Genomic DNA, 26,875 nt, shown 5'->3' with positions numbered 1-26,875 from the left:
AATTTTCTGCCAGGGCTGGGCAGAGCAGTGTTTCTGTTGGCTCACAGAGGTGAGGGGAAATGACAGTTAAGGCAAGTGGGGGGTGCCTGGAGTTAGGGGCTGACCATGGTTTAAAGGATGGTAACAATCAACTGGAATTCAAAGATCAATGCAAAGCTGAAAAAGAAATCTGTTAAGTGTGTGCAGATCTCCAAAAGAATGAGTCTAGATTCTAGTTGTATGGCAGATGTCTGGGCTGCACATTTATTGCAGAGGTCAACAGCATTGAAATTCTGAGATACAACATGCAGTACTGGATACAGGCACCACGGCAGGAGGTGCCAACCGTTTAGATCTATTCAGAGACATTTGCTTGTGCTTTCCTTTCCTCCATCATCCTGTGCTTCTGCTTCATCAGGCATGTCCTTGCATTTCCATGGACACCAAGATCACCGTCTGAAAAGAAAGTAAGCATCTGAAGAGTGCCTTCCAGCAGCTGAAAAGAAATAAGCCCCTCTGTTCCAGGTGAAGTCAGAGATGTGGCTTAAGACCTGCTTCGTGCTGTCACAGCTGCAGCAGAGTTGCTGTGGCTCTTGCTGTACTCACATCTGTCCTGGTAGGCCTTGGTGACCTGCACCAGCAGCTCCATCTCCTTGGCGCAGTTCTGGAACTGGTTGGGTCCTTCCCTCTGCTTGCATGCGCCTAGCCTTTCCCGGACTATCTCCACAATTTCTTGATCAACCATCCTGCAGGAACCACAGAATGGTCAGGGTTGGAAGGGGGGCCTCTGGATATAATCTACTCCAAAAAAAGAAAGGAAGGGTGACAATGAATGCGACCACAGCCAAGAGATGATAGAAAAGCTGAACAAAGGGGTGATGACACCCTGCAGAAGGTCAGCTCTGGGGTTTTACAGGATCCTGGTTAGTCCTGCAGCAGTGCTGTAGGCACCAGGCAGTGCTGGGGGATGTGTCCCAGTGCCACCCTACTCAGCCCCAGCATGCTGCAGGGCACAGCCGGACTAGGGAACGGGTGTTCTGTAACGGAGTGGGCAGGAGGTGCCTCAACACCTCAAAGCCCACAAAAATGCTGCGAGTTCAAGCCAGCTGCTGCAGTTCCCAGGGCTGGCTAACCACAGCAGTGTGCTCTGCAGCAGCCTCACCTGGGGACAGCCTGTGACACCCATACCTGTCCCTCCTCCACTGTGCTTCGGCCTCGAAGAAGCAGAGGTAGTCGCCCTCCAGACACTCACTCAGGTCAGGCACGCGGCGAAACTTCTGGTGGTAATAGTAGTACCTGTTCTTGGCTTGCTGGCGCTCGATCCACTCTGCAGCAACAGCCCCGCAGTCAGACACCCCCAGCCCACAACCAGCAAAGGGCAGCACAGCCCCAGTGCCTGCCGTGGCCTCGCTGCCCTGTCCGCTGCCTTCCCAGGCAGCTCTGCAGCAGCACCCCTGTGTCTCTGCATCCAGCTCGGTGTTCCTGGCACCTGTGTGCTCTGTCTGTGTGTCTGTCCCTAGTCTGAGCGTGTCCAGCTCAGTGCTTCTGTCCCTTGTCTGTGTGCATCCAGCTCATTGCTGCTGTCCCCTGCATGCCCATCTCTGTTTGCCCCTCGTCTGTGTGTGTCCAGCTCGGTATTCCCAGCCCCCGCACGCCCATCCACATGTCTGTCCCTAGTCTGTGCATCCAGCTCGGCGTTCCTGGGCCCTGCATGTCTACCCTGTGTCGCGTGTCCCAGTGTCTAGGCCGTGTCCTTGTGTGTCCCATCTCCCTGGGCCTGTCCCGGTGGCCGTGCCCTTGCCTCTTTGCCTCGGTGCCCGGGTCCCCATGCTACGTCGCGGCCCAGCTCCCGCTACGCATCACGAAGCGGCGCTAGTGAGGGGGCCCGGGAGCGGGGAGTCTCGGGTCTCGGCCCGTCGGTACCTCGGACGAAGGTGACTGGCGCATCGACGACATAGTTGAAGACGGTCTGGAAGAAGGTGACCGGGTTGGGCACCGAGGTGGTCCTCTCGGAGACGGGGGTGCGGGTCGGGGGCACCTTGTACGCCTCCCAGTCCCTGTCCTCCGGCATGGCGGCGGCGGCGGGCCCGGCGGGAGGCGCGGACAAGATGGCGGCGCCCCTCCCCGGGCCGGCGCGGGGTCAGAGGGCGCCGCTCTGCGCAGGCGCCGCCGCGCGCGGTGCATGCTGGGAGCTGCAGTGCCCCGGGGCAGGGCCGGGCCCGGCGGGCTCAGGCCGCGGCAGCGCAGGGGCCCCACCCGCTGCCTCCGCCTCTTCTCCGGTCGGAATCGCCAGTATCACCAGCATCACACCGTCTGTTTTCTTACCTGGGCTTACAGAGGGGTTTTAGCCTGTCCCTACCCAGCGCAGCCGGCTGCACCGAGCTGGGGGTGCCCGGCATGGGCCTGGGCCGCTCTGGGTGCGCGGTGCCTCATTAGGAAGCTGAGCTAATTGCTGCCATCCACGTTCAAGTTGTTTAGGAGGGAGATGTGTAAACTGAGACACTGGCAACTGACCTTTATCATGCCGCATCTGCTATGTCTAACCTGCCAGCCTGGCGGAGCATGAGAGGAATATAGCAGCGGGTGAAGTTAGTAGCTAAATTTGTGTCTTCAGACCGAGAACCATCTTAAGTGTTCGGCTGGAGGGGCCCTTGCCACAGCCGCCTCCTGCTGCCGAGCCGGGCTGAAGCCGTCCCATGGTTTGTAAAGCTGGCACCGCTGTCTGGGGAGTGTGTGACAGGAACCGAGCAGGGCTGGCTTACTGGTGCCACTGGTGCGGCTGGACCGGGCTCGAACCCCACATAGTTCCGCTTGGGCTGGAAAATCAGCTTGGTGGAGCGTGCAGCCCGGTGCCGGACTGCTCTTCGTAAGGAGGGAGCTGCAGTGGATGCGGAACTAACCCTGCGCTGCTTGTGCTGGCCCGTTCCCCTGCCTTGGAGCCAATTGTGTGAGAACTTGTCCGTGTCTCTAAAGCGCTGTTGCTTTCTCTCTGTCTGGCTCAGCATGACCTTGCAATGGGGGTTTATATATTTAGCTCTTCTAATTTGGTTTTCAAGGTATATATTCAACCTGTACATGTTCTTATTACAGATTCCTTTGGGCATCCTTTCCCATTTTTCTGATCGTTAGCTGTGCTTGTTTGGTGCCGTTTGCCTTGACGACACGAGGCCCATGAATTCTGAGCGGGCCCTTTTGGTGCTGCAGAATACAGAATAAGTCATTATAATTAACATCACAGAAGGGCAGACCTATTAAAGAATGTATTTCTCCTTCAAAGTTCTCAAACAGAAGGAGGGAGACCGTGTTCAAGTGGTTTTTTTATTTAACTGGTATCATTTGTCTAGGAACTTCCTAAATTCTTCCTTGCACATGAAGGAAGCTCGAACAAAATCCCATTCTGTCATGAGTTCTTTTATTGTGTTGGAATTGAGGAAGAGCCCAGAATCCCTCCAGCATTCACTGATGTTGAAGGGGAGATTTCCTGTTGTGCTTTGTGTCCCGGCATCTTCTAGGACTTGAAAGTGAAGCTGATCTTCATTGTTCTTCCTCTCCACAGTCCCACCGCAAGTTCTCTGCTCCCAGGCATGGCCACCTGGGCTTTCTCCCCCATAAGAGAAGCCGTCGCCACCGAGGGAAGGTGAAGACATGGCCTAAGGATGATCCCAGCAAACCAGTCCACCTGACAGCTTTCCTGGGCTACAAAGCTGGCATGACACACGTTGTGCGGGAGGTGCACAGGCCTGGGCTCAGTAAGGCTTGACTGAAGAAGGAAGGGAGCCATATCCATGAGGGGAAACAAGGGGACAGGCTTGTTGGTGGGCAGGGCTGCTCCTGGGAGTGGGTGGTGGAGCACATAGCTGCCAGGCTGTCTCCTGTAATGCCATCCAGATCTTGCATGGCCAAAGGCCACCTCATGGCCAGCGTGAGCTGTGTTTGGGGGTCCCTGGGAAGTCCCCGCAGTGATATGGTGACTGGTGGTTTGTTGGATCCTGCTGGCAGAAGGACCTTGAAGAGTAACTGCCTTAGCAATCCTGGGCTTGAAGCATCCTGCTGGGAAGTTTATAATGTTAGCCTCTGGGACGTCCACAGGGTCAGAGCCAAACTCCAGGGCAAGAACCATCCAACGTACTGCTTCCCCCAACCTGGGGAAGGGGGTTCAAGTGTCCTGGGCCACGGACTCTAACCTGTTCAGTGTCTGGGAATGGAACCCTGTGTGGTCCTCCAGCGGGTGGGAGATGGAACGGCTGAGGTTGGCTGTGGGACCAGAGCGTGGCCTTCCCCTAGCACATTGCTCGCTCGCTGTAATGGTGTGGGTCACCACGGCACCATGGAATGATCTGATCCTAGAGCATTTCCCTTTGCTGTCTTGCAGAGGTCTCCAAGAGGGAGGAGGTAGAGGCTGTGACAATCGTTGAGACCCCCCCAATGGTGGTGGTGGGAGTCGTGGGGTATGTAGAAACACCAAAGGGCTTGAGGAATTTCAAGACTGTTTTTGCTGAGCACATCAGCGATGAGTGCCGGCGGCGCTTCTACAAGAACTGGTACGTGCCTCCGTGGCTGGGGAGGGTCCCTGGGGCACTGCATGTGAGGAGTCCCTCGCAGGTCTTTCCCACAGGCTCTCTGAGATGCCCAGCCATTACAAACAGCTCAGCTGCTGGCAGCTGGCTCTGGGGTGGAGTGAAACTGCTATTTATTTAGTCATGCACAGAGATACTGCAAACAGCTTGATGCTGGGAACCAGCATATGCATATGTAAATTTATTCCAATAGTTGAACTAAGTTAGCTCTCCACAATATCATATGGCAGCGGGTGCTGCAGGTTTGTTTTCCTTTGTGTAGGTCAGGTTCATCAACTCTCCATTAAACTGGAATATTTGAGCTGAGGCACCAAAGAATGGAGTAAAACCAGATTTGTCAGAGGGAAAATTGATGCAGAATGTGACCCCTGGTCCTTCTAAACATCAACACCCCAAACCCCACCAGCAGAGAGGAAAATGGAAATGTGAATTTCATAACTGTAGGAATCATGTCTCCTGTGAAAGTGCCATTGAGATCCACCCACCACATGCCTCTGATCTCTGTCAGAGGCTGTTTTCTCCTTTCTCCACTTAGCTCCGATTTTGCGCTTGTATTTTGATGGCACTGAGCCAGTCAGTGGGAGACAACTGGATTCCTCATGCAAAAAGGTTTGAATTACCAGCCCTTTCCACAGCTCATTATTCACTTTCCTCTTCCCACCTCAAAGCCCTGTGTCGTGGCCCTGACAGTGAGGTGAGGTTCAGGTATCCACAGGTACCTTGTCCCTCCAGGGAAGTGCCTGGCAAGGTGATGTCCCCCTACGCTGTGCTGTGTCAGGGCACAGCAAGGTGCAGAAACACTTCACTGTTCAGCTCTGCTGGATGTTAAACGCTTTTTTTTCTTTTTTAGGCACAAAAGCAAGAAGAAGGCGTTCACCAAGTACTGCAAAAAATGGCAGGATGAGGATGGCAAAAAGCAGCTGGAGAAGGATTTTGCGGCTATGAAAAAGTACTGCAAGGTCATTCGTGTGATTGTGCACACACAGGTCAGAGCCTTACCTGGGGGGGTGGACAAGGGGGGCTGAGGGACTTCCTCAGCTCGGGCATGTGGTGAGGGCTGGGAGCTGGGATCGTGGGGGTGTCTTGGTGGGGTCATAGGAGACTGAGCAGGCAGATGCCAGTCAGAGGGTGTGGGACAGGGCGTGCAGGCAATGGGAGGTGCTGGCTGACCTTTCCAGCTACCTCCTGACACCAACCCTGTCGCTTTGAGCTGGACTCAGCAGAGCTCCCTGCTACAGAATTGCTGCAGGGAGCTGTGGCTCAGGCATGCCAGGAAGCCCACACACTCCATGGAGGAGAGTGGACATTGTGCAGAGCCTCAGCAGGTGGTGAGCCCTGTGTCAGCGAGGGACCTTTAGGCCCCATGATCACCTCAAATTAGCAACTGGTGTCAAATGTTTTGGGCAAAAATAACCCATGGGCAGGCACAGTTTTGCTGGATGCTGATTGCTGGATACACTGGGCCCATTTTCATGCTGATCCCTGGAGTTAACAGCTGCTTTGGAGTCTGGGGCAGAGCTAAGCTTGCTTAAGGCTTCAGTTGTGTCTGGCACAGAACCTCAAGGTCCTGCTGTGGCTATTTAGCAGGGGCTTTGCGGAGGGAGCTGGGACTGGGAGGGATTGGAGGCATCTCTTGATGGGAACTAGAAATAACTGCTCAGTCTGGAAGCAGAGGTGGAGCATGACCAAAGGAGAGGTGCTGACTCTGGTGTGGAGCCAGAGCTGCGTCTTGGCTGGTTGCAGTGTCCAGCCTCAGACGGTGCCCTGGTGATGGGCTCCTCTGGGATTTTTACCATGGCTGTTGCTACTGTGCTTAACTCTTGGGGTAGGCTGGTCTGTTCCTGTGCTCTCCCTGGAGAGAGGGTGTGCATCAGCTCCTGCCTGGAATGGGAGCACTGGGAGATGGGGTGGTTGGGCTCAAGGACAAGGAGTTGGCTCCAAGAGGTCCCAAATATATAGACCTGCTGACCCAGGTGGCTGCCTGATATGAAAGGGGTTGACAGCATGGTAGAGAGGGGTGGTGAAGAGCTGGCTCTGCTCACCCACTATGCCCCTCACAAATTGTGAGTGATGCAGCCCTGCTTGCCTGTTCATGTCTGTGGGGCAAGGGGCTACATTTTGCCCTAACGCCCTGTCTAATGCAGATGAAGCTGCTCCCACTGCGGCAGAAGAAGGCCCACGTGATGGAGATCCAGCTGAATGGTGGGACAGTGGCTGAAAAGGTTGACTGGGTTCGTGAGAGGCTGGAGAAGCAGGTCTCTGTGCACAATGTCTTCAGCCAGAATGAGATGATTGATGTCATTGGCGTGACCAAGGGGCATGGGATGAAAGGTACAGAGCAAGGAGACCCTTGCCAGGGGCTTGGTTTCTGTCTTTCTCATGTGGCACTGCCCATAAGAGAGCGTTGGGGCAGGGGAGTGTTAGCCCTGCTGAGAACCCACCAATTCATTACACAGAGGGTAGCAAAGAGCCTCTGGATCTCAGTCATGACACACAGTTCCATTGTAGCAGAGCTTAGTTTCCTTGATTTCAGTAAAGGCCATGTTGTCTTCTGTGTCCAGAGTCCTCCCGGGAGGCTCAGAGGCACCGTGAGTACGTATAGCCATTGGACTTCTCACAAACCCCACGTGTGTGGAGGTGTGGGTGTTTCTGTGTGTGTGTGCGTGGATGTGCTCAGCAGGAACATATCACAGTCTGATTAGATCCATGGGAAGTGAGAACAGTTCTGTGCGCTGGCCTCTCACGGTGGTGACAGCTCTTGGTCTCCTTCCAACACAGTGTATTCTGAGAACTGCAGAATGATGAGACTCTCCCCTCTTCAGCACTCAGACGCCAGCCCTGAATCTCCCCGGTGTTCTCACCGCCCTGTCCGTTCACACTTCCAGGGGTGACAAGCCGTTGGCACACCAAGAAGCTCCCCAGGAAGACGCACAAGGGCTTGCGCAAAGTTGCCTGCATCGGAGCCTGGCACCCAGCCCGGGTTGGCTACTCCATTGCTCGGGCTGGCCAGAAGGGCTACCACCACCGCACGGAGCTCAACAAGAAGGTATGGCCCAGATGGGCTCCCTCAGAGCACTGCTGCACCTTCCTGCCTTCCTTCCTCTTGTGCTGTCACCACCCTTTGTACGGTGGCCTCTGTTCCCCCAGCCTCTCAGATGTTTCCCTAGGGATCTGTAGTGCTCTTGCTCTCCGTGGCTTACTCGGTGCTTTTTCCCTGCTCAGGGGACACATCGCAGGGGGTGGGCACATCTTGGTGAACACCACGTCATCCCTATGACATCCCTCAGTGAGGGGGCAGGAAAGTCGCCGTCTCCATTTCCTTTCTGTTCCTAGATTTACCGCATTGGCCATGGGATCCATGTGGAGGATGGCAAAGTGGTGAAGAACAATGCCTCGACACACTACGATGTCACGGAGAAGACCATTACGCCTCTGGTAAGGGCTGAGGGGGTAACAGCGCTGTGACTGGCCCTGGCTGCAGGAATCCAGGCCAAGAAAGTAATTCACTGGCTGGTGACAGCTGCATAGGAAATGGTTTGAAGGAAATTCACTGAAAGAAATGCAGTTAATCCTTTCCTCGTGGACATGGAAAACCATCTCTGTGAGGTGTTTTTTTAGGCCCATTGGTAGACCCAGACATTTAACTTTCAGTTGATAACTTGGGCAGAAACTGTGAACTTTGTTTAAAAAGAAAAAGAAGTCTAAATTATATAAAAAATCTGATACTTAACAGATAAACATTACTTGGTTTAAAAATTCACTTTTGCTTATTAAAAACTGTTAACTCAGGAGTCTAGCCAGCTCTGCTCTCTATTCACCCACATCCCTCCAGAGAAGGAAGCAGGGTTACTGGTTGCCCAGCTTTTACGGGGTGTTCCTTAGCTGGGATCATGCAGTCAGTGTGGCTGTCGTGCTGTGGCGGTCCTAAGCAGGCGACCTGAAAGGTGCAGGGTGTTGTTAGCTGGAACGACTGTCACTCACTACCTTCTTCCGTAGAAAATGCCACTTGTGGATGCGTCTGCTCCCATCCAGCTCTTCTGCCAACCCTCTCTCTGTCTCTCCCCGCAGGGTGGCTTTCCTCACTATGGGGAGGTCAACAACGACTTCCTCATGCTGAAAGGCTGCGTCGTGGGCACAAAGAAGCGTGTGCTCACCCTCCGTAAGGTGAGAGTGCAGCTGGCACTGGGGAGGGACAGTCTGTAGCTCTCTTTGAACAGATTCGCCCCGTGAAGAATGCTGCTGCCTCCAAATGCTGGGCAGGGAGACTGGTCCGGTCCTTGACTCTGCGTTGCAGAGGGCATGTGGCACATGAGTGTGGTGCTAGGTGGTTTGTGGCAGTGTGCAGTTGGATGGGCTCTCTCTGGAGACAGAAGCTGCAAGCCTTTGAGGGCTGTGATGCAAGGCCAGAAATGGAAACCTTGGCCATAGGCAGGTTGTGAGGAAATGAAACGCTAAGTGAAGAGCAGGCTTGTTTCGCAGCTGCTCTGCAATCCAAGGCATCACCTGCCACATGAGCACTAGGCTGTTTCTCTGAGAGGACATATTTTTGTGGAGGTATTTGTCTAATAGGTGCAACTAGGATATTTCAACCCTGCTTCCATCAGAGCAGATGTCCAGATTTTCTGTAATGATAAGCCTGATGCATTGTGACTGTTCTTTTCCAGTCCCTTCTGGTGCATACAAGCCGCCGGGCTCAGGAAGCCATTGAACTCAAATTTATTGATACTACTTCCAAGTTTGGCCATGGCTGCTTCCAGACAGCTCAGGAGAAGCGGGCTTTCATGGTGAGTTATACTTTGTGCTGGCTCCAGCTCCCAGGCCACGCTTGCAGCTGAGGCTAAATGCAACTGATTGACTCCAACCAAGCATCTGCTTCTCGATACAACAACAGCCAAATGAATGATCGGGACTGTCTTGCATAAAAGACAGGCATGAATTCAATTCACACAACAGATATTATGCTAAGGAAGAACATGATGGTTGTGTGAGTGATCCAAGACAACCCAACTAGCAAATAATATACCATATGGTCAACCAGTTTCCATTCACCACGGGATGTTTTAAACAAGCAGTTGACTTGGCAGGCACTGCATTGGACATATGGTCCCTTTCACCCGTAATTGTGTGCTTCTTTGATTTGTTTGGAATGATTTATAACTTTAATGTTCTTAAGAGGAAAAGGTTGGGTCAAATTCAGACACAGATTTGTGATTCTCTTGTCAGGAAGCTTTCAAAGGGGCCAAGCAGTATATTTTTCTTAAATCCAGGGGAAAAAAAAAAAAAAGAAGTATTAATAAATCCAAAACAAGCAGAGTTTCTCAAATAGTTTTGCAACCTACACCAGGCTGGTGCGTAAGTCTGAACGTGAAATTGAGGAAGCGTTAAGTAAGGCAGCCCTTCAGCTAGCAGAAACGAAAGAAAACAACTGCCTGGATGCCACGCAGACGTAAAATGTGCCTAGATCTGGCCTGTCAGCTAAAACTCCCATGTGAAACTGGCTAAGCCTCCTGGCAATCTCCCTGGGAAGGGAGATTGGCTGTGCAGTGTCTTTGCAGAGCTTTTTAGAGGTTAAGCTGATTTCCTTCATCTCAGTGTTAGGAGCTTGTTCTGTGTTTTGCTCTTGCTGTCACTGCAAGTCCTGAGTAGCTGTGACAGGGATCGGAGTGACAGGAGGTGGTTTTACGTGGTTGCAGCTGTTTTCTTTGCCATTTTCCACCGTGGGGTGAGAGTTTCCTGCACGTATACTCTGGTAAAACTTTACATTTGGCTGGAAGTAGAGGCACATAAGTAATTCTTGCCATCTGCTCCCATAGGATTTATTTGTTTTGGGACAACCCCATTTCTTAGCTGGTGGAAACCCCTCAGGCTCAGTTATTAGCTGATGAGAAGCTGTGCCTTTGGTTGTGGGAGGCCTTGCCTCCTCCAGGGCTCATACAGCAGCTGCTCTACCACGGTGGGCTCCTGGAAGCATTCATCAGCACAATTACTGCTCCCCTCCATGTCCCCTGACTGCAGGCCAGCCCACCTGGCTCGCAGCAGGTCACTCATTGGTGCTCTGTGGCTGGTTTTGTGGTGTCCAGAGAAACAAACCCCTGGTGCAAGAGCAGTGATGTTCTGCTCCTGGTCCCTGCAGGGCTGGGCAGGTCCCAGGGCGGGCTGGTGAACGCACAGAGCTCCCAGCTGGGGCGCAGAGACCAGGAGCTGCCTTGCACAGCAGAAAGTGGCCAGAGCTGCATTTCTGCTCCCTGCAGCTCAGACGCAGCCTTGCAGACCAGGTTTATCTGCTACTAACGCTGAGCGCTCTCCTCTCTGCTCTCTTGCAGGGCCCTCAGAAGAAGCACTTGGTGAAAGGGAAGCCAAGTGTGCAGGAGGAGCTGTGAGGACTGAGACATGCAAGGCTACCTATCTGGGCACTTTCAATAAAGGGGCTACAAGCCATGCCTGCTCCCTATCTTCCATCTGGGGGGGCGTCTTGCCTGTATTCGGTGCTGCCTGTGGGCAACAGCGTGTCCTCAAGGCGCCTCAGCAGGTAGGGATGGGACAATTAGCGCTTGGGACTGGCCTGTATGGATGGGGACTAACTGGGATGCCCAGGTGTCTGCTCTGTCCTCTGGATCCTCCCTTTTCTTTGCCTGGTGAATTTTTTCCCACTGCCTGCATTCACCCAGACCACGATGAAGACTGTCCTTCCTCTCTTCCAGAGGGAAGCAGAGCAGGTACCGGCACTTCAGCCCCAGTTTCCACTGGGAATACAGGGCCTCCCCATTACCTGCCCCCTCCCAGGCTCACTGCCCATCTCTCTGCTCACACGTGCACCCCCAGGTACGCCTTTGGCTGAGCTGAAAATACGGCTGGTGGACTTCTCCCTGCAGAAAGCCCCACGATCCTGGCAGCTGGCATCCTCAGCAGGTGGGGAACTTGGGTACAATAAGATGGCTGCTAGGTCAGACCGGGCAGTGATGGGTTTATTCAGATTTTGGACCCGTTCCCCACCCCTGTTTTCCTTGCAGTCCAGCTGCCTGCAGGGAGGGTATGATGCGTTTTGGAGCTGTGATGTCTTGGATCAGCGGTGACAACAACTCCTTCAGTGCAGAACCGGTCTGGGCGTCCTGCACCCTCTTTGGGAACCAGACAGTGGAAAGCCCAGCCCTCCGCTGGTGCAGAGCTGCCCCCTTGGCCAGGAGTCCTGGGAGCCTGGGAGGAGGTGCACGAAGTTCTTGGGTCTCCAGCAAACCCCTTGCCCCATGTCTGGTTCTGCTCTGAACGTGTGCTTGCGGTTTTTAAGGAGGAGGCTCATCTACAAATGTGCTGAGGATGAGATGAACCGAGAAGCTCAGAGCCCATGGCATAGCCCCGGCTGCGGTCAGTGGCGGGGCCCAGGCTGGCCCCATGTCCCAGCGAGGTCCCTGAGCTCTCGCAGGGTCTCTGCCTTCCCCCTGGGGCTGCGCTTCAGAGCCTCTTCTCTCCCTTGGCGGGTGGGACCCCGGGCAGTTCCACAGTGGGTGGCTGAAGATCCAAGCCAGAGCGCATGATGGGAATGATGAGATCATCCATGTTCGGCATCACCAAAATTTTCTGAAAAGAGGGATCCAGAATAACATGTAAGTGGTTTTGAGGATGTAAAACTTAGAGACTGGGGCTGTGAACAGAAGGTCCTGGGCTCCCATCCCCTCCGCAGCAGCTGACTGTGCCTGGCCCTAGAGATTTCCAGCTCTGGATGCCTCAGGGTGGGGACAAGCAGGAGCAGTTTTTCTTTGCCCTGCTGACCTGTATGGCTTCGAGGGTGGTCATGGCCAAGCGCAGGGACCAGCACTTCGAAGCCATTCACATGGGTGGCTCTGGGGGGATTGGGGTACCCAAATATCTGCGGGGACATTTCTGCTCTTTGACCAGAGGTCTCAAAGGTGAGAGGCTGAAAACAAACCAGCGAGTACCTTGTGATGGTAAATCTCCCAAACGTCCCAAAACCAAAACGGATGGGTGAATTCAGCCCTTGGCGGGGGGAGGTTCTGCCTGGGGCCTGCTGACACTCCTAATCCCCCCCCGACTTGAGGCAGGGCTGCACGTGCTGGGAGGAAGCCACTTCTCAAGCGCTCTAGTGCTCAGAGCACCAGCCCCTGCAGCTGGTTACTTAGGTTGTGTTTCTTGACTGTCCAAAGCTGGACAGACCAGATCAGATGTTGGCTTTTGGTAGAGAGATCCCTGGCCCAAAGTGAGGTCTGTTTATCCCTGATTGCAGCAATGCCCACACTTAGCAGGGTTTGCTGAGCCCTTTAACAGACCAGGCACCTGAAATTCATGCTGCAGCTTCTTCTCGATCCACTCAGTGACATGGAGGAATGTCACCTCCCGCTCGCCCAGCTTTGGGCGCACCTTCAGCTCCAGCTGGGGTGGGACTCGGAAGCTGTACCTGCAAGGGGAAAGGAAAGAGGCAGAAAGCATCACATCCCAAATATGTGGCACAGCCCACGTAGCCCTGCTCTGCTGGGTTTTAGGGACCTGCCTCCTGGGAGGAGGCGGCTGGGTTGCAGGGGGAGCTCTCTGTGGAGACGAGGAGAAATGAGCCTGAGGTCTGTGAGTCCCTCTGGGAGAACAGCCCTGGCTTGCTGGTGCACACGGAGGAACCCAAAGCCCCTGAGCTGGCTCCTTGGCCGAGCTGTAGGGAGCAAGGGGAGCGGGAAGGAGGATGTGCGTGTGTCCCCGCGTGGGAGGAAGGAGAGCTGGTACCAGACACGGTCTGTTGGTGGTGGTGGTATGTTCACAGCCAAGGTGCCTGCCAGCTCCTGCACCTCCACCGTCAGCAGCAGCGGTGTGTTGGAAACCTCCTCGATCTTCTTTTTGATGAACTCATTTTCAGTGGCCTTCTGGAAGTACTTGGACTTGGCGATCTTATCCACAAAGCGCAAGATCTTCCGGCTTGTGCTGTTGCCGCTGACGTGGCTAAAGCGAGAGGAGCCACAGCTCAGCAGCAGGGTGAGACCCAGCGCTGTGGTGGCTTTCAGTGTCCGCCAGCCATCTGCCACAGCACCCCGCAGGGACAGGAGCCCCCTGTGAGAGGCTGCCGTGATGTGCTGGGGTGCCTGCGTGTGCCTTCCTGGGGACACCGGCCACGCGCCACTGTGCTGGCGTAGCACCGTGCCTCCCTAGCATCTCCCCAAGCCCACCGTGGTGCGGACCCCGAACCAGCCCTTACCCCTCGGTGCCAGGCGGCAGGACCCGCTCCCCCAGGGCTCCCGCCTGTTCTGCAGTGGCGATGTCTTCCTCATCGGAGGAGCCAGCGCTGGATGACTCGGCGTCACTGTCTGCCAGCAGGATCAGCCGTGGCCTGGCCCTGTGAGACGCGAGGAGCATCACAGGGGTGCCTTGGGGCCAGCACCCTCTTGCCTCGCTCAGGCAAGAGGAAGAGGAGGATGAAACCCAGCCATGCACAGTCTCCTTACCCCTCTCTGCCTGCCTCTGCGGGGCTGCTCTCCTCTGCAGCACTCTCCTTCCCCAGCTTGCAGAGGTTCATCTTCGTCTCAAGCGTCATCTGCAACGAGCCGCTGTAGGTGACCTCCATGTCCACCCAGAGCCCTGCCGGGGAGAGGGATGGGGTGAGCCACTGTCAGCACCACAGGGGCCGAGGGCTGCTCATGTGCCCGCCAAAACCTCCCTGCTTCGGGGACTGGGCTGGCACCTCGGTAACAGCTGCCATGGAGCCAGCCCTGGGGTCCCCGCTGCTCTACGGGGGCTCTTACCTCGCTCATTGATGGTGGGGCTGGAGGCGCTGAGGACTGAGGGGATGGATGTGCCCATGTCCAGCTCCGTCAGTGTCAGCTCGTTCATGAAATATGGGAGCTGATGGGGGAAACCACACAGGGATGGTCACTGCAGCCTGGCACCCACTGTGGGATCTTGGGGATGAGACTCCCTGGGGTGCTGTGATGCTCCTGCCTCTCACCTTGATCTTGCTCAACTTCTTCTGGATCTTGCTGGACACTAGCTCAGCCCAGTACTGCTCCCGGAGGAAGTCCCAGAAGATGCGCCCCACTAGCGCGTTCATCCAGGCCATGCACACCTTGCTGCGCCCGGCCATGTCCTCCCCGTGCTGCGGAGGGACAGAAGCCATGAGCCCCTGGCGTGAGGTGGCCCCACGAGGGGTGGGACCCACTGGCCAGGAGCTCCCCTGTACCACGGCTGGGCTGCTCAAACTGTGGTGCCGGGAGGGAGGAAATGAACCACAGGACTGGAAGTGGCTGCGCACGGGTCCTTCAGCCTCCACTTAGCACTTGTGTCCTTCTCCCAATGCTGGATTTGTCCCACTCACCTTTGTGGGTGTGGGGCTGCCCAGTGCTCTGTGAGAGGGGCTCTGGTCCGGGCTGCCCTCCACCTGCGCTGGCACGAATCGGGCCATGTAGGTGCTGTAATCCAGGAAAATCTTCTGTCGGATGCTTCCTGCCAGGTCTTTGGGTGGGAGAGTGGAGGGGATGTCCTCAGCGCTCCCTCCACTGCTGCTGCCGCTGCTCTGCAGAGCCGGTCCCACACCTGGGGGCACGGGGACACGAGTAGGTCAGGGTGATGTGCTGCCTGGCCACGATGCGGGTGTGGTGATGTGCCGTGATGCACACGTGGTGACAGGCTGCCCATCTCTGGTGCCAAGGACATGCCACCCACCCTGTTCTGGCAAGGGATCCTCTGGGCTCTCCCTGCTGCTGCAAATGCTCTTGGCTACGCTCTGGGCTCCTTCGTGGCCCCCCATGCTCACTGCTCTCTACCAAGGGCTTGTCCTCCCGGCACACACGCGGCTCCCACCCCGGATCAGTCCCGGCACAGAGCAGAGACCATGATGCTTCTCACCTGCCCTGGCTTCACCACGGCTGCTGCTGGGTGTCCCACGGGAGGCTTGCACGAGGTGCTGGTACCACTCCTCCTTCTCCCTCCCCGTCCGCCCAAAGAGGTACAGGCACCTCTCTCTGCAGTCCCCCGGGACATCCTGCCCTGGCACCAGCGTCTTCTTTGTCCCTTCATCCTTCTGCAGCTCCAAGTTGTGCTCCTCGCTGCTCCGGCACTCCACCTCCGCTGGGTCAGGGAGGAGGATGCAGATGGGGTACTTCTTGTTCCACGTCCGCTTTCGGGCCAAGCTGGGGGGGCAGAGGAAGACCTGCAACACCGAGAGCAGCGGTGAGGATGGGCCAAGGCGTGGGATGTCAGGGGTCCCCACGGAAGGGTCCTTGGCATCACCAGGCTTACCTTGGCATCAGTCAGGTCGTAGCAGCGGTGGCTGATGAAGACGGCCTCGAGGATTTCCTCCTCGAAGGTGGCACGGCGCGGGATGTTGCTCTTGGGGTAGGAGAGCTTGAGGGTGGCTCCATCCAGCATGGCAAGCACAGAGTGCGTGAGCGAGGGGTGGAAAACCTCAGGGTCATAGGTGTGCAGCTGGTTCATCCAGCCCTAGGTGTGGGGAAAGGGACCCAGCTGCTTCCCACTGTGCCACATGGGTGGCAGCCTGCCCCTGCCGTGGGCTGGGCACCCCCCTGACGCTGCATCCCAACCCTGGGCTCCCCCCCAGCTGCCCCCCAGCACCCCATCCCGGACCTCCTTCCTACCTGGAGGCGGTGGGTTTCCCACGGCTCCCCCGGGAGCAGCTTGGGGCGCGGGTGGTCCCGTGGTGCCCGTGGTGCCGGCAGAGGCTTCGGCAGGAGGACGAGGACAGCGAGGAAGCCCAGCACCAGCCCACAGAGGAGTCCCAGGCAGAGTCCGGCGGCGTAGGGCGGCAGCGGCAGGACGAAGTAGCCGTAGGCGAGGAGTGCGATGGAGGCGAGAGCTCTGCCCGGCACCGTGCCCCCCGGCCGCGCCGGTGGCAGCTCCTCGGGAAGGGGCGGCTGGGGCTCTGCATCCTGCTGCGCCACTTCCACCACCTGGATCACGTCCCCGTAGGAGCAGATCTCATAGCGGCAGTTCAGGGTGGGCTCCCAGGGGCTCCAGTCCCGTGCCCGGCGTCCCCAAGCCCCACGGCCCCCCGCCGGCCCAGGGCTGCCCCCCACCTCCTGCGCCCCGGTGCTGGCCTTCGTGCGGGGCATGGGGCTGCTCTCCTCGGCCATGAGCCGGCTGAGCCGGCTGAGGGGCTCCTGCATGGCCTCCGACAGCCGCCTCTTGGTGTCCTCCAGCCTGGCCTCCCGCAGCCGGAGCAAGGCGGCACGGCTCTCCGATGGGGAGACGCTGGGGGAGGATGGGGCCGTGCGGGACTTGGCTGGGCTCAGCCGGGGCTGGGGGGCCCGCGGGACGTCAGCCAGGAGCATCCCCCCGGGCTGGGGTGAGGGGACAGGCTTTGTGTCCCCATCCACTGTGAAAACAAGCCCACAGCCATCCTGGCCACCGCCGTCCTCCCTGGAGCTGGTGGGCTGGATTGTGAGCCCATCGGTGTCCCCATGCTGAGGGGAGCCTGGGGACGGTGCCAGCGTTGGAGAGGCGTCCGCCGCCACTGCAGCCTGGTCTGCCATCGCTCGCATTGCCAACGGTGACGGTGCTGCCAAGAGAATGGGAGAAAGCAGCTCAGCTCCCTGCTGCCTCAAGGCACAGCGTGTCCCTGCCACGGTCCTGCCTTCCCCAGCAGCATTGCCATGAGCCACCAAGCAGGAGGGGGGGACCCCGGGGACCCCGTCACCGCGGGCTGGCAGCCTTCCAGCCTATTTTGGGATACTCTTGGGGCCATGGAGCTGCCAGCGCATGGGAGGCACGTGGCTCTCCCTACGCTTCATGGCAGGGATGGGATGCAGAAGGCACCACGGTGAGATGAGCTCAATGATAACATGCGGGGAACCGCTTGTATAATGAAGATAAACCGCAGCCAGGCAATTAGCAATGGGGCCTCTGAGACCCTGGAGCCATGAGTCTGCAGCAAAACAAGGGGGATCGTCCCTCACGAGGACATTAACGCTGGTCGCAGTGCAAGCATGGGCACTGTGAGGAGGGATGCAAGGACAGCGGGCAGGACTCTGACTCCTCGAAATGTTTCTTGCTTAAGCGATGGAGGTTTGGCCCTTGCTTGATGCACTGCATGAACCTGGAACGAAGCAAGCCCAAGCTGCAGCCCCAATTCAGCATGAGGATGCTCTGGAACCATGGAATCGGTAATCCCTATTTTTACTGGAGGGGCACAAAAGTTTTCCTAACAAAGCTTCCATAGCCCTGAGGGTGTTCCAGGATGTGGCAATGTCTTGTCCCATCCCCACCAGCCACTGTGGTCCCTCCATTGCTGCACCCCGGCCAAAGCAACAGGGCTGAGCCTGCTCCTGGCTGTGCGCCCTCCGTGATTTTGGGAGGGAGGATGGATGCTGCAGGATGGGCTCTGCAGGGCCATCGCAGGGCTGAGCCCAGCACCCAGCAGGCTCATGGGGTGCTCGAGCTCAACCCCCCGCCTCTTCCCCTCGCAGCATCCCTTCAGCAGGAGCGGGGACACTGTCACAGGGGAGCTGGAGCTGAGCAGGACCCTGCTGCTGGTGGGTGCTGTCCCTCGGGCTGCCTTACACCCGGCATCCACGTCGCCTTGGATCTTCAAAGCACTTTACTGCCACGAATTAATTACAGGCTGTGCTGCAGCTGCCTCCAGTGCTGTTTATATAATCTCACGTTTCGAGGCTTTTGCTTTACAGGAGCCACTTGTTAACCCCAAATAATCCCTGGGTGATTACCCCGGCGATACCCAGCACCCAACAGAAACCCTGGCTGTGGGGCTGGCATCATCCATCCGATGGCAGGGCTGCCGGCACTGCTGGCACTCCTGGCAGATGGAGCCGTCCAAGGCACCAGGCAAAGCACCGGGACAGCAAAATGGGGATCAAGGAGAGGGAAATGAGTGGGAGAGATGGACCTGAGAAGGGACCCCTTCCCCGATGCCACGGGACCCTGTAGTCCTCCCACCCAAGCATGGCAGGTGGGGGGCAGAGGGACCTCACTTGCTCCTCATCATGTGGGTTTCTCAGTGGCCCCATGCCACAGCCATCCCCAGTATTCCCTGTACTGCCCATTGCCATCCCCAGCCCTCAGCAGTGCCTACCAGAAAGCCCCGGGGCTGGTCCTCGGCTGGTCCTGCCCAGCCACGGCTCCCTGTGTCCACTGGGTCAGGGGGATGCCGGCTCCCCTGTGCTCGGCGAGGGCTCAGTGCTTGGCTCCACCATGCCTGCCTTTTCCATACCACCACTCCAGCATTCGTGGGCTTTAAATGCTAAAAAAAAAAAAAAAAAAAAAAGAAAAGAAGATGACTGTTTCCTGAGAGACCATTAGCACGGTGGAAGACAGAGATAATAATAGCCTGGGCTTGTATGGGAGTTTTCATCTGGCAGGGACGTCAAGTACAGCGGGGGCTATAGATACACTGCTGAAACGCAGCCACCGCTGGGGAGCGTGGGTGCCTGGGGGGGTGGGGAGCACCAGGGATGGACCCCGCTGGGACCATGGCTGGACCGCCAGCACCCCAAGGTGGAGGGTCCACATGGGCAGCCCCAGTGAAGGTTTCGCTGCTGGCTCAGGCTTCAGAGGGCAAATACCGAGCCCAAAGCTGCCCCCAGAGCCGGCTCCTCGGTGCCAGCACTAACCCACCTTCCAGCCCAGAGTTCCCCCCCCAGCCTGTGACTACGGGGCATGCAGGGCAGGGGAATCTTTTTGCTATTTATGGGATAAATTGAAGAGGAAGGTCCTTGCAAGTATTTCCATCAAGTGCTGGGGGGTAGCTGGGTGGGCACGGCTGGGTGACAGAGCAATGGGGATGACCAACAGCTCTCAGGGGATGCTCCCCACAGCCTCCGCACACCACCTGCCTTGCGGAGTTTTGCGAGCCCAGCCCCAGTGGCACCCAGAAGGGATCAGTGCCATGTGGGATGTCCCTTTGAGGAGCCGTGCTTGGGACACCCTGCCTGGGAAGGTCACATCTCATCAGAACCTCGAGAGCTGTGACCCAGCTGGGCTGGGCTGCAAGGTCCCTAATGCCGGCTGCCCCTCCTCGTTGCTCTTGGAAACACCGAAGCCGTGAACATCAGCAAACCTCTCTGCTGGACCCAGGCTCTGAATTCCTGCTCCTTGCACTCAGCTCTGGTTCATATTCAGGGCTTGGACTTGACCTGACACAGAGACAAGCTGCAGCCCAGGCCGGGCTAGTGTCTTCAAGCATCTGCCCCCCAGCACACTCCCTTTTCATGCCAAAGGCATCAAGACCCTCCACGGCACGGCACGGCACAGCACGGCACAGCATGGTGTGGTGCTCCCCAGCATTAGCTCATGCCAGGGTGCAACACCTACAGCCCCCTTGGAAGGAGTTTCCCCACACTGGGGTCTGCCCCGTCAGTGCCCTGCGCTGCTCGCTCCCAGGTGGGCGCTGCCCGACCGGTGTTTGCTTTTGTTGTGAAATCAAGGAGAGTTAATTGAAAAATTAATTTCCAGCAGCCCTCTCCAGTTAATTAGAGATGCCGGTGGCTGGGGCGGAGGGCTGGCGCTGCTGGCAGGGATGGTGGCACAGCTCTGCCTGGGTGGAGAGCAGGCTTTCATCACTCAGCCAAACGAGCTGGAAATCCCTCATCTAATTATTTCCACAATATACCGCTGCAGAAACCAAATTGCTGTGGTTATTAGCGCTGTGACTGGAGAGCTCTCTGCATTATCCTGTGATTAAGGAGCGCGGGGCTGGGAGGGAAGTCTCACTGCAGTCTCAAGACATAACTTCAGGCAACGGGTAGGGCAGCGTGGGATCCCAGCTCCCGCTTCCACATCACATCGCTCCTGCTTGGGGGGCTTACTGGTGGATGCTGGGGCAGATTTCATGCTGCTGGGGGAGTGAGGAGCAGGCTTTGGCACTACGCAAATGGCTCCGGGGGTGGCTGTGCCTGCTGGGATGCTCAGAGCCAGCCGGCCTCAGCGCCCAGCCCCAGCACCCACGCCGGTCCTCCAGTGAGCCACTGCCAAAGCCTCCCCAGCACCCTGTGCTCTCCCAGGGCTTGAGCTCAGCCCTGCCTCTGCTATGGATTTTGCTTCACCCCCATGTCTCAGCCATCCCCATCTTCTGCCCGTCTTCCTGAGACCTTCGCATCCCTCGTGGCATGGCCCTTGCAGCTCACAGGAGAGCTCTCAGACCCGCTTTCAGCAGGATGCAGCCCTGGGGAAGGACCCAGCTGCTTCGCCCATCTACTTCATTAGCACGGGCACAGCTTCACCTTCTGAATTCTGGTTAGCAGTAAATGTCTGGGTGGATGATGCTGCTCAGGCTCCTGGCGGCCGCCGTGGCTCCTTCCACCGCCTGAAAATCCGTGCCCCAAAGGTGTGTGCAGCCCTGGAGTCTATCTGGAGCCTTTCCCGCTCATCTGATCGCGGTGGGTCATCAAGGGAGGCGCTTTCAAAACAGCACGTCACCCGTTCTCTGCACGGTGCCACAGCGTGTCCTCGGCTCCCCGGCACCCCACGGTGCTGCAGCAGGAGCCCTGTCCTCCCCCCCCCCCGCCTGCCACGGGTCATCAATCCCCGGGGCTGAAGCGGGGAGCTCAGCCTGCCCCGAGATGAAAGCCTGACCTAATTCACGCTGTCAGCACCCAGCGGGCAGGAGCACCACCAGCACTGGCCCCACGCCGGGGTTCTACACTGGGGGTCCACGCTGGGGGCTCCACGCCGGGCACAGCTCTGGGGCGAGCTCGTGGCTGGCGGGCACGTCCGTCGGCATCAAGGCGTGGGGACGGGGCCAGGGCTTTGCTGCGGACCGTAGGGCTCCGGCAGCGGGGCTGGCTGCTCCGGACAGCCCCTGGCCTCCGTCCGAAGGGTGCAGGCGTTTTCGCTCTTGCACCGAGAAGGTGCAAATTCCACGGGAGCCCGCTGGATGAGGACCCATCCAAGGGTCCCCTCAGATAAAACTAAGGAAGAAGGGACTCGTGGTGCCTGGTTTTTGGGAAGGAAAAGGAAGCCACATGCAGCTCACCCCTTCACGGAGCCCGCTAAGGTTCACCTTCAAAGCCCTTACCTCGCCACATGCCGGGCTGCTGCCTCCTCCTCCTCGGGGACCCCCACGCACCCCACGAAGGCACACAGCTCAGACACCCCCCACCCGCGCTGCCCTCCGTGGAGGGGTCCCCACGGGTGACCCTGGTTCTGCACCCCTGGGGTAGTGGGATGGGTGGTCCCCGCGCCTGCAGCCCATCCACCGAGCCCCTGGGGTGTGCATGCTGGGCGAGCCCCCGCTGCACCCCAAGAGCTGCCCAGCCTCCATCGCCCGCCCCAGCAGCGCTGCTGGGGGGGCTGCGGCTGCCCCGGCCCCCTCCCCGCGGGTCCCCGCTGCCGCAGCGCCGGTACCTGGCACAGGCGGGAGGTCCCGGTGAGCCGGGAAGGGTCGGTGCTGCTGCCGGAGGAGCAGTGCCGGTGCCGCCGGGGGGGCGGGCTGGTCCTGGTGCCGGGGGAGAACCGGTTCTAGCGGCGGGGGGGGATGACGGGAGGGTCCGTCCCGGTGCCGGGGGCGGACCGGACCCTGTGCCGGGGAAGAAAAGCCGGTGCGGGCGCGGAAGGAGGCCGGCCGGGGCCGGGGCCGGGGCCCAAGGACCGGTGCCGGTGGCGGAGAGCCGGTGCTGGAGGCGGAGGGTCCGTCCCGGTGCCGGGTGCGGGTGGCCGGTGCCGCGCTGGAGCTCGCCCCGCTCCCGCCGGCGCTGGCGGAGCATCCGCAGGACCGCGCCGGGTCCCCGCTCCGCCCCGCCCCGCCCCCCCCCGCGCAGCCCCGCACCCCGCCGGGCTGCCCCCGTCGCCCCCTCCTCCCCCGGGCGGCCTTCGCCGGGGCTGCGGGGCCCGGCCCGGGGATTTCCCATAGCGGGGGGGAGGCACGGGGCGGAGCGGGACCCCCCGGTACCGGGAATCCCGCCCCGTGCCGGGAACACCCCCCCGTGCGGGACCCCCCCATCCGGTACCGGCACCCTCCCCCATGGGTACCGGTACCCCCCAACGGGATCGGGACATCCCTCCCTCTGCCGGGACCCTGCCCCCCGGCCCGGGACCACCCCCGGTACCGGACCCCTCCCCCAGTACCGGAACCCCCACCGATACTGGCACATCCTCCTCGTGCCGGGACCCCCCTCCTTGGTACCGGACCCCCCCGCCTGTCCCCGGTACCGGACCGCCCCCCGGTACCGGGAGCCCCGCCCGGTACCGCCTGCCCCCACAGCGCCCCCTGCCGGCCGCGGGGCGGTGCTGCGACGGGCCAGGGGGCGGGCCCGGGCCCGGGGGGGCGGGGCGGGGCGGGGCGGGGCGGGGCCGGGCCGGGCCGAGCCGAGCGGAACCGGGACGGGCGGCGGGCGCAGCCATGTCGTTCTGCTCGTTCCTGGGGAGCGAGGTGTTCAAGGACCACTTCCAGCCGGGTGAGCGGGGCCGGGGGCGCTGGGGGGGCACCCGTGCGGCTGCGGGATCCCCGCCGTGGGGCGTGTGGGGCGCGGTCCCCGAAATGGCTGAATTCCCCGCGGCGGGGGGGGGGGCTGGGGAGGGGGCTTGCACTATGGGGCATCCTCCACTCGTGGGGACCGGGCTGGGGGTCCCAGCGCCACGGTCCTTGTTTGGGGATCGCTCTCATGGGGAGAGTGGGATCCTGATTATAGAGTTGGGGCTGGGGTGGGGGTCCCTATAGGGACCGTGCCCTGCGGGGCTGGGCTGTAGGTGAGCCCTGTAGGGGATGTGGTCCCACCCCGCGCCCCAAGAGCTCCCACTGCCCAGCCTGGCCCGGGGTCTGGCAGCAGCAGCTGGCAGGGGCCCACGCAGGCAAAGTCCAGTCTGGGTGTCCCTTGTCACCCTGCTGACATATGTGTGTCCCCCCGGCTGCCCCGATCCTGTGCCACGCTGCCAGGAGCTGAGGGGCCGGGGGCTGCCCCATGCTGACCCTTCCCCTCCCCAGGCATCTACGTCTGCGCCATGTGCGGCCACGAGCTGTTCTCCAGCCACGCCAAGTACGAGCACTCGTCCCCGTGGCCGGCCTTCACCCAGACCATCCGCGAGGACAGCGTGGCCAAGTACGAGGAGCGCCCGGGGGCTCTGAAGGTGACGATTCTGAAACCTTTGAGAAGCAGCCAAGAAAAACCGACCCCCTCAAACTCCACAGGCTTTTCTTCGTGAGCCTGTGCCCTGGTTTCGGCTGGGATAGAGCTCATTTTCTTTCCCGCAGCTAGCACGATGCTGTGCTTTGGATTTAGGATGAGAGTAATGTCGATCCCATACCGATGTTTTGTTTGTCGGTAAATAGTGTTTATAAGTCAAGGACTTTTCAATTTCTTGGGCCCTGCCAGTGCAAAGGCTGGAGGGGCACAAGAAATTGGGGGGGACACAGCCAGGACAGCTGACCTGAGCTAGCCAAAGGGATATCCCGTACCACAGGACGTTATCCTGAATATAAAAACCAGGGGGAGTTGGCTGGGGGGGCCAACAGCTGCCTGGGCAGCAGGCTGGGGGGTGAGCAATTGTATCATGCATCACTTATTTGTCAAATTTTTTCCTTTTGGATTTTATTCTTCTCCTTTTTCACTGTAATTGTTGTTGTTACATTTTATTTTCTTTCCATTTGTAAATTGTTCTGAACCCACGAGTTTTACCTTTTTCCCAATTGTCCCCCCAGTCCCGCTGCAGGGCAGGGGATGAGCGAGCGGCTCCGTGGTGCTGAGCTGCCGGAGAAAGGCTGCTTGCTCTCGAACCCTCTCCTTGCATTTCCAGGTGTCTTGCGGCAAGTGTGGCAACGGGCTCGGCCACGAATTCCTCAACGATGGGCCAAAGAGGGGCCAGTCCCGCTTCTGAATATTCAGCAGCTCGCTGAAGTTCCTCCCGAAAGGTACAGGCTGCTGTTTGGCAGCTGTTTCAGCCCACATAATTATTTTTGGAGAAGCGGCGGACAGCCAGGCCATGCCGCCTGCCCTGCGCTGCCGTTGTATCCTAAATAACTCTCCGTGCATCAGCCTGCTCAGCTGCCAGCTCGGCAGGGGCTCCCTGGCTTCTCACCATGTGTGCTGGAGCGCCTGGATGCGGCCGCAGGTCTCTGCGTGCCTGCGGGGCAGCTGAGCGCTGGGGGGGTTCTGCTGGGGGTGCAAAGCGAGGGCAGGGAGCTCCTGCCTGGCCCAGATGGGGCTGGGGGCGTTCGCTGGCTCGCTCCCTGGGCCGTCAGCTGGGAGTGGGGCTGGGGGGAAGGGCAGGGCTTCTTGCTGCTGTGGTTATCCTGCTCTTGACTTCCCCCAAGTCAGAAAAAGGCTTTGGGAAGCCAAGTTTGGGGCAGCACTCTGGCCACACTTGCTGTTCCGCTGGTTGGACTGCAATGGCTGTGAGATGTGAGCGGTGCATAGCGAAATAACCATATAGAAGGGGCTGATGGTTCTGGAGCAAGAAGCACGAGTCCTGATTTTGACTCCCTCTCTCAGGCAAAACAGGCAGGAACCTGACGGAGAAGTAAGCGAGCTGCTCTACTGACGCGCTGCTCTTGGGCTGATCCTGCATTCACACCTCGGCGTGCATCAGCAGTCAAGGGGGCACCACAAGCAAGAGGAACTCCAAAGAAGCTTCTGGTGTCCCTGGCCCGGTTCCCTCTTGGGGCTGCTGCGATTTGGGGTTCTGGGGGGAGCAACGGGAGAGGCGAGGGGAAAATGGAGCTGCTGAAGCTCTGTGCTTGCCGGCTGGCAGGTTGTATGACCTGTGCCTGAGGGTGTTCCACACGAATTGGGGTGATGCAAAGGCTGCAGCTCTGCATTTACCCACCCTTAGCCCCTCTGTTCTCCCCAGCATCCTCGCCTCTACTGGCAGCACCTACTGCCAAGTCCTTTTGGTTCTGGCTGTTAAAAGCAGCCTGTGTGCCTGCAGTCGTGCCTCTGCTGGGCTCTGGGGTGGGTTGGCTGCTGCCTTCAGCCAGGGCAGGACACTCTGCAGATACACAGCCAGGAGGGGCCCAGTGCTGATGTGGCACCGAGGTGATCTAGGGTCGCTCTGCTGGCACTTGCAGGGAGCAGTGCTGGATTAGCCGAGGTCAGAGTCTGGGTTAATCCCTGCTGCTATTCTGGGCTGCGATCATGGTATGAATTGCCCTATATAAACCCTTCCAGGGTGCTAGGGCAAAGATGATTTTATGATCTCGCTAGATAGCACACAGGTATTTACCCTTTACACATTTTGCACACAGTAGAGGCGGTTCTAGATGTCCCCTGTCCTCTGGGCTTGATTCTGGCTTGGCCTTACACCAGATGTATCACTGTGCTACAGACTCCAGCAGCACTAATGGTTCTTCCTTGCTGTACCCTTGTGCAGGGGAGGCCAGAATCGGGCTCATGGGCTGCACTTTGCACAACTCAGGCTTTAGGAATCACGTCTTCCTTCCCTCTCTGCTTGGAAGGGCTGCGACGCTGATTTCTCCTTAATTCAGCATCTGATTCGTTGCCTTCCCTCCCTGTCCCAGAGGTCAAATCCTCCTCTGAAACCAATACACAAGGTTTTTTGAAGACCACAGACCCTTGTGCTGACCCCTGGGTGCGGAGGTGCAGCTCTGGTGGAACACGTGGGTGGTTTGGGGGGCTGCACTGCTGGTGCTGTCATGGGGCAGCTGTGCTCAGGGGCACGTTAGAGGCTTTTATCTATGTGCATTTTGCCTCAGTCCTGCTGTTGGGAGGGCACCGATAAAAAGTGCAATGTGCCGGCTTGTTACCTGAAGCTCACTGCTGCTCTTGTACCTGTTCCAATACTGAAAATGAAGCACTGATTCACTGTGTTGGAGAAATAATCTCTTTTAAAAAGCACTGGTGATGGTACCCTGGTGTGTCTGCCGTGGGATTCCTGCTCTGCTGGGTTTGCCCGGTGTTGGTCGCAGGGATGGGGAGGCAGTGCCGGTGGTGGGATGCGTGCGAGGCGGGCACAGAGCCCTGGCCAGGAGGCTGGGAGCAGGTTGCATCTGCAGTCTGTCTCCAGCTGCAGACCCAAGGTGTGGACATGCTGTCATGCACCCACCATGGTCTGGCAACCCAAAGGGTTAGCCTGGGCCGGTGTGTGTGATCTGTGAACAGATCCTGTATCTGTTAATGTTACCCCCAGGTTTTGCTGTGTGAAAGGAGGATGTTGATGCACTGGAGGCCCTCAGACATTCCTGGGGTCAGAAATTTAATGGGGGAAGGTTTCCTGTTCTCTCCAGTTAGCATTTTTACCCAACTGTAGCTGGTTTTAGCATGCTTCATAGCGTGTTCTTGGTACCTTCTGGGCTGGCAGGATTTGCTGGGCAGAAGAACCTGAGTTTTAGCAGTGCCTCACTAGTTTCCCTGCACAAAACTGCCTGCAGGACTGGAAGCTACAACCCTCTGTGCTTCGCAAGGGTCTCT

The 26,875-nt window shown here is 58.4% G+C and overlaps 4 protein-coding genes across 6 annotated transcripts; 2 read left to right on the top strand and 2 right to left on the bottom strand.

The window, feature by feature from the left end:
- Nucleotides 1-209: 209 nt before the first annotated feature.
- On the bottom strand, nucleotides 210-2,115 carry NDUFB10 (NADH:ubiquinone oxidoreductase subunit B10). Its single transcript, XM_056335579.1, has 4 exons — nucleotides 1,903-2,115; nucleotides 1,168-1,306; nucleotides 586-725; nucleotides 210-435 (listed from the first exon to the last, which is right to left on the bottom strand). Exons 1-4 carry the CDS (start codon nucleotides 2,048-2,050, stop codon nucleotides 335-337), a joined length of 528 nt encoding a protein of 175 aa, XP_056191554.1. The 5' UTR covers nucleotides 2,051-2,115; the 3' UTR covers nucleotides 210-334.
- Nucleotides 2,116-2,201: 86 nt separating this feature from the next.
- On the top strand, nucleotides 2,202-11,007 carry RPL3L (ribosomal protein L3 like). Of its 2 annotated transcripts, none has more exons than XM_056335574.1 (10): nucleotides 2,202-2,678; nucleotides 3,536-3,728; nucleotides 4,352-4,520; nucleotides 5,407-5,542; nucleotides 6,701-6,887; nucleotides 7,442-7,602; nucleotides 7,890-7,991; nucleotides 8,625-8,720; nucleotides 9,221-9,340; nucleotides 10,880-11,007. In XM_056335574.1, exons 1-10 carry the CDS (start codon nucleotides 2,676-2,678, stop codon nucleotides 10,934-10,936), a joined length of 1,224 nt encoding a protein of 407 aa, XP_056191549.1. In that variant the 5' UTR covers nucleotides 2,202-2,675; the 3' UTR covers nucleotides 10,937-11,007. The 2 variants fall into 2 exon arrangements, with proteins under 2 accessions (XP_056191549.1, XP_056191550.1); XM_056335575.1 differs by having other exon boundaries at nucleotides 2,202-2,926.
- A 110-nt stretch (nucleotides 11,008-11,117) lies between these two features.
- On the bottom strand, nucleotides 11,118-22,554 carry LOC130147839 (testis-expressed protein 2-like). 2 transcript variants are annotated; one of them, XM_056335573.1, is made up of 13 exons: nucleotides 21,861-22,551; nucleotides 18,592-18,759; nucleotides 16,142-17,061; nucleotides 15,786-15,986; nucleotides 15,393-15,696; nucleotides 14,863-15,080; nucleotides 14,497-14,643; nucleotides 14,294-14,393; nucleotides 13,997-14,129; nucleotides 13,750-13,887; nucleotides 13,284-13,496; nucleotides 12,846-12,966; nucleotides 11,118-12,131 (listed from the first exon to the last, which is right to left on the bottom strand). In XM_056335573.1, exons 3-13 carry the CDS (start codon nucleotides 17,042-17,044, stop codon nucleotides 12,006-12,008), a joined length of 2,604 nt encoding a protein of 867 aa, XP_056191548.1. In that variant the 5' UTR covers nucleotides 17,045-17,061; nucleotides 18,592-18,759; nucleotides 21,861-22,551; the 3' UTR covers nucleotides 11,118-12,005. The 2 variants fall into 2 exon arrangements, 1 of the variants encoding a protein (XP_056191548.1); XR_008821400.1 differs by having other exon boundaries at nucleotides 12,106-12,131; nucleotides 12,846-13,496; nucleotides 21,861-22,554.
- Nucleotides 22,555-22,770: 216 nt separating this feature from the next.
- On the top strand, nucleotides 22,771-26,274 carry MSRB1 (methionine sulfoxide reductase B1). Its single transcript, XM_056335578.1, has 4 exons — nucleotides 22,771-22,909; nucleotides 23,437-23,579; nucleotides 24,246-24,360; nucleotides 24,941-26,274. Exons 1-4 carry the CDS (start codon nucleotides 22,855-22,857, stop codon nucleotides 24,970-24,972), a joined length of 345 nt encoding a protein of 114 aa, XP_056191553.1. The 5' UTR covers nucleotides 22,771-22,854; the 3' UTR covers nucleotides 24,973-26,274.
- Nucleotides 26,275-26,875: the final 601 nt, after the last annotated feature.

Source organism: Falco biarmicus, chromosome 4 (genome assembly GCF_023638135.1).
Source record: "Falco biarmicus isolate bFalBia1 chromosome 4, bFalBia1.pri, whole genome shotgun sequence".
Classification (NCBI taxonomy): domain Eukaryota; kingdom Metazoa; phylum Chordata; class Aves; order Falconiformes; family Falconidae; genus Falco; species Falco biarmicus.
Note: the sequence above shows the minus strand (reverse complement) of the source record. Positions and strands in the feature narration are given on the sequence as shown.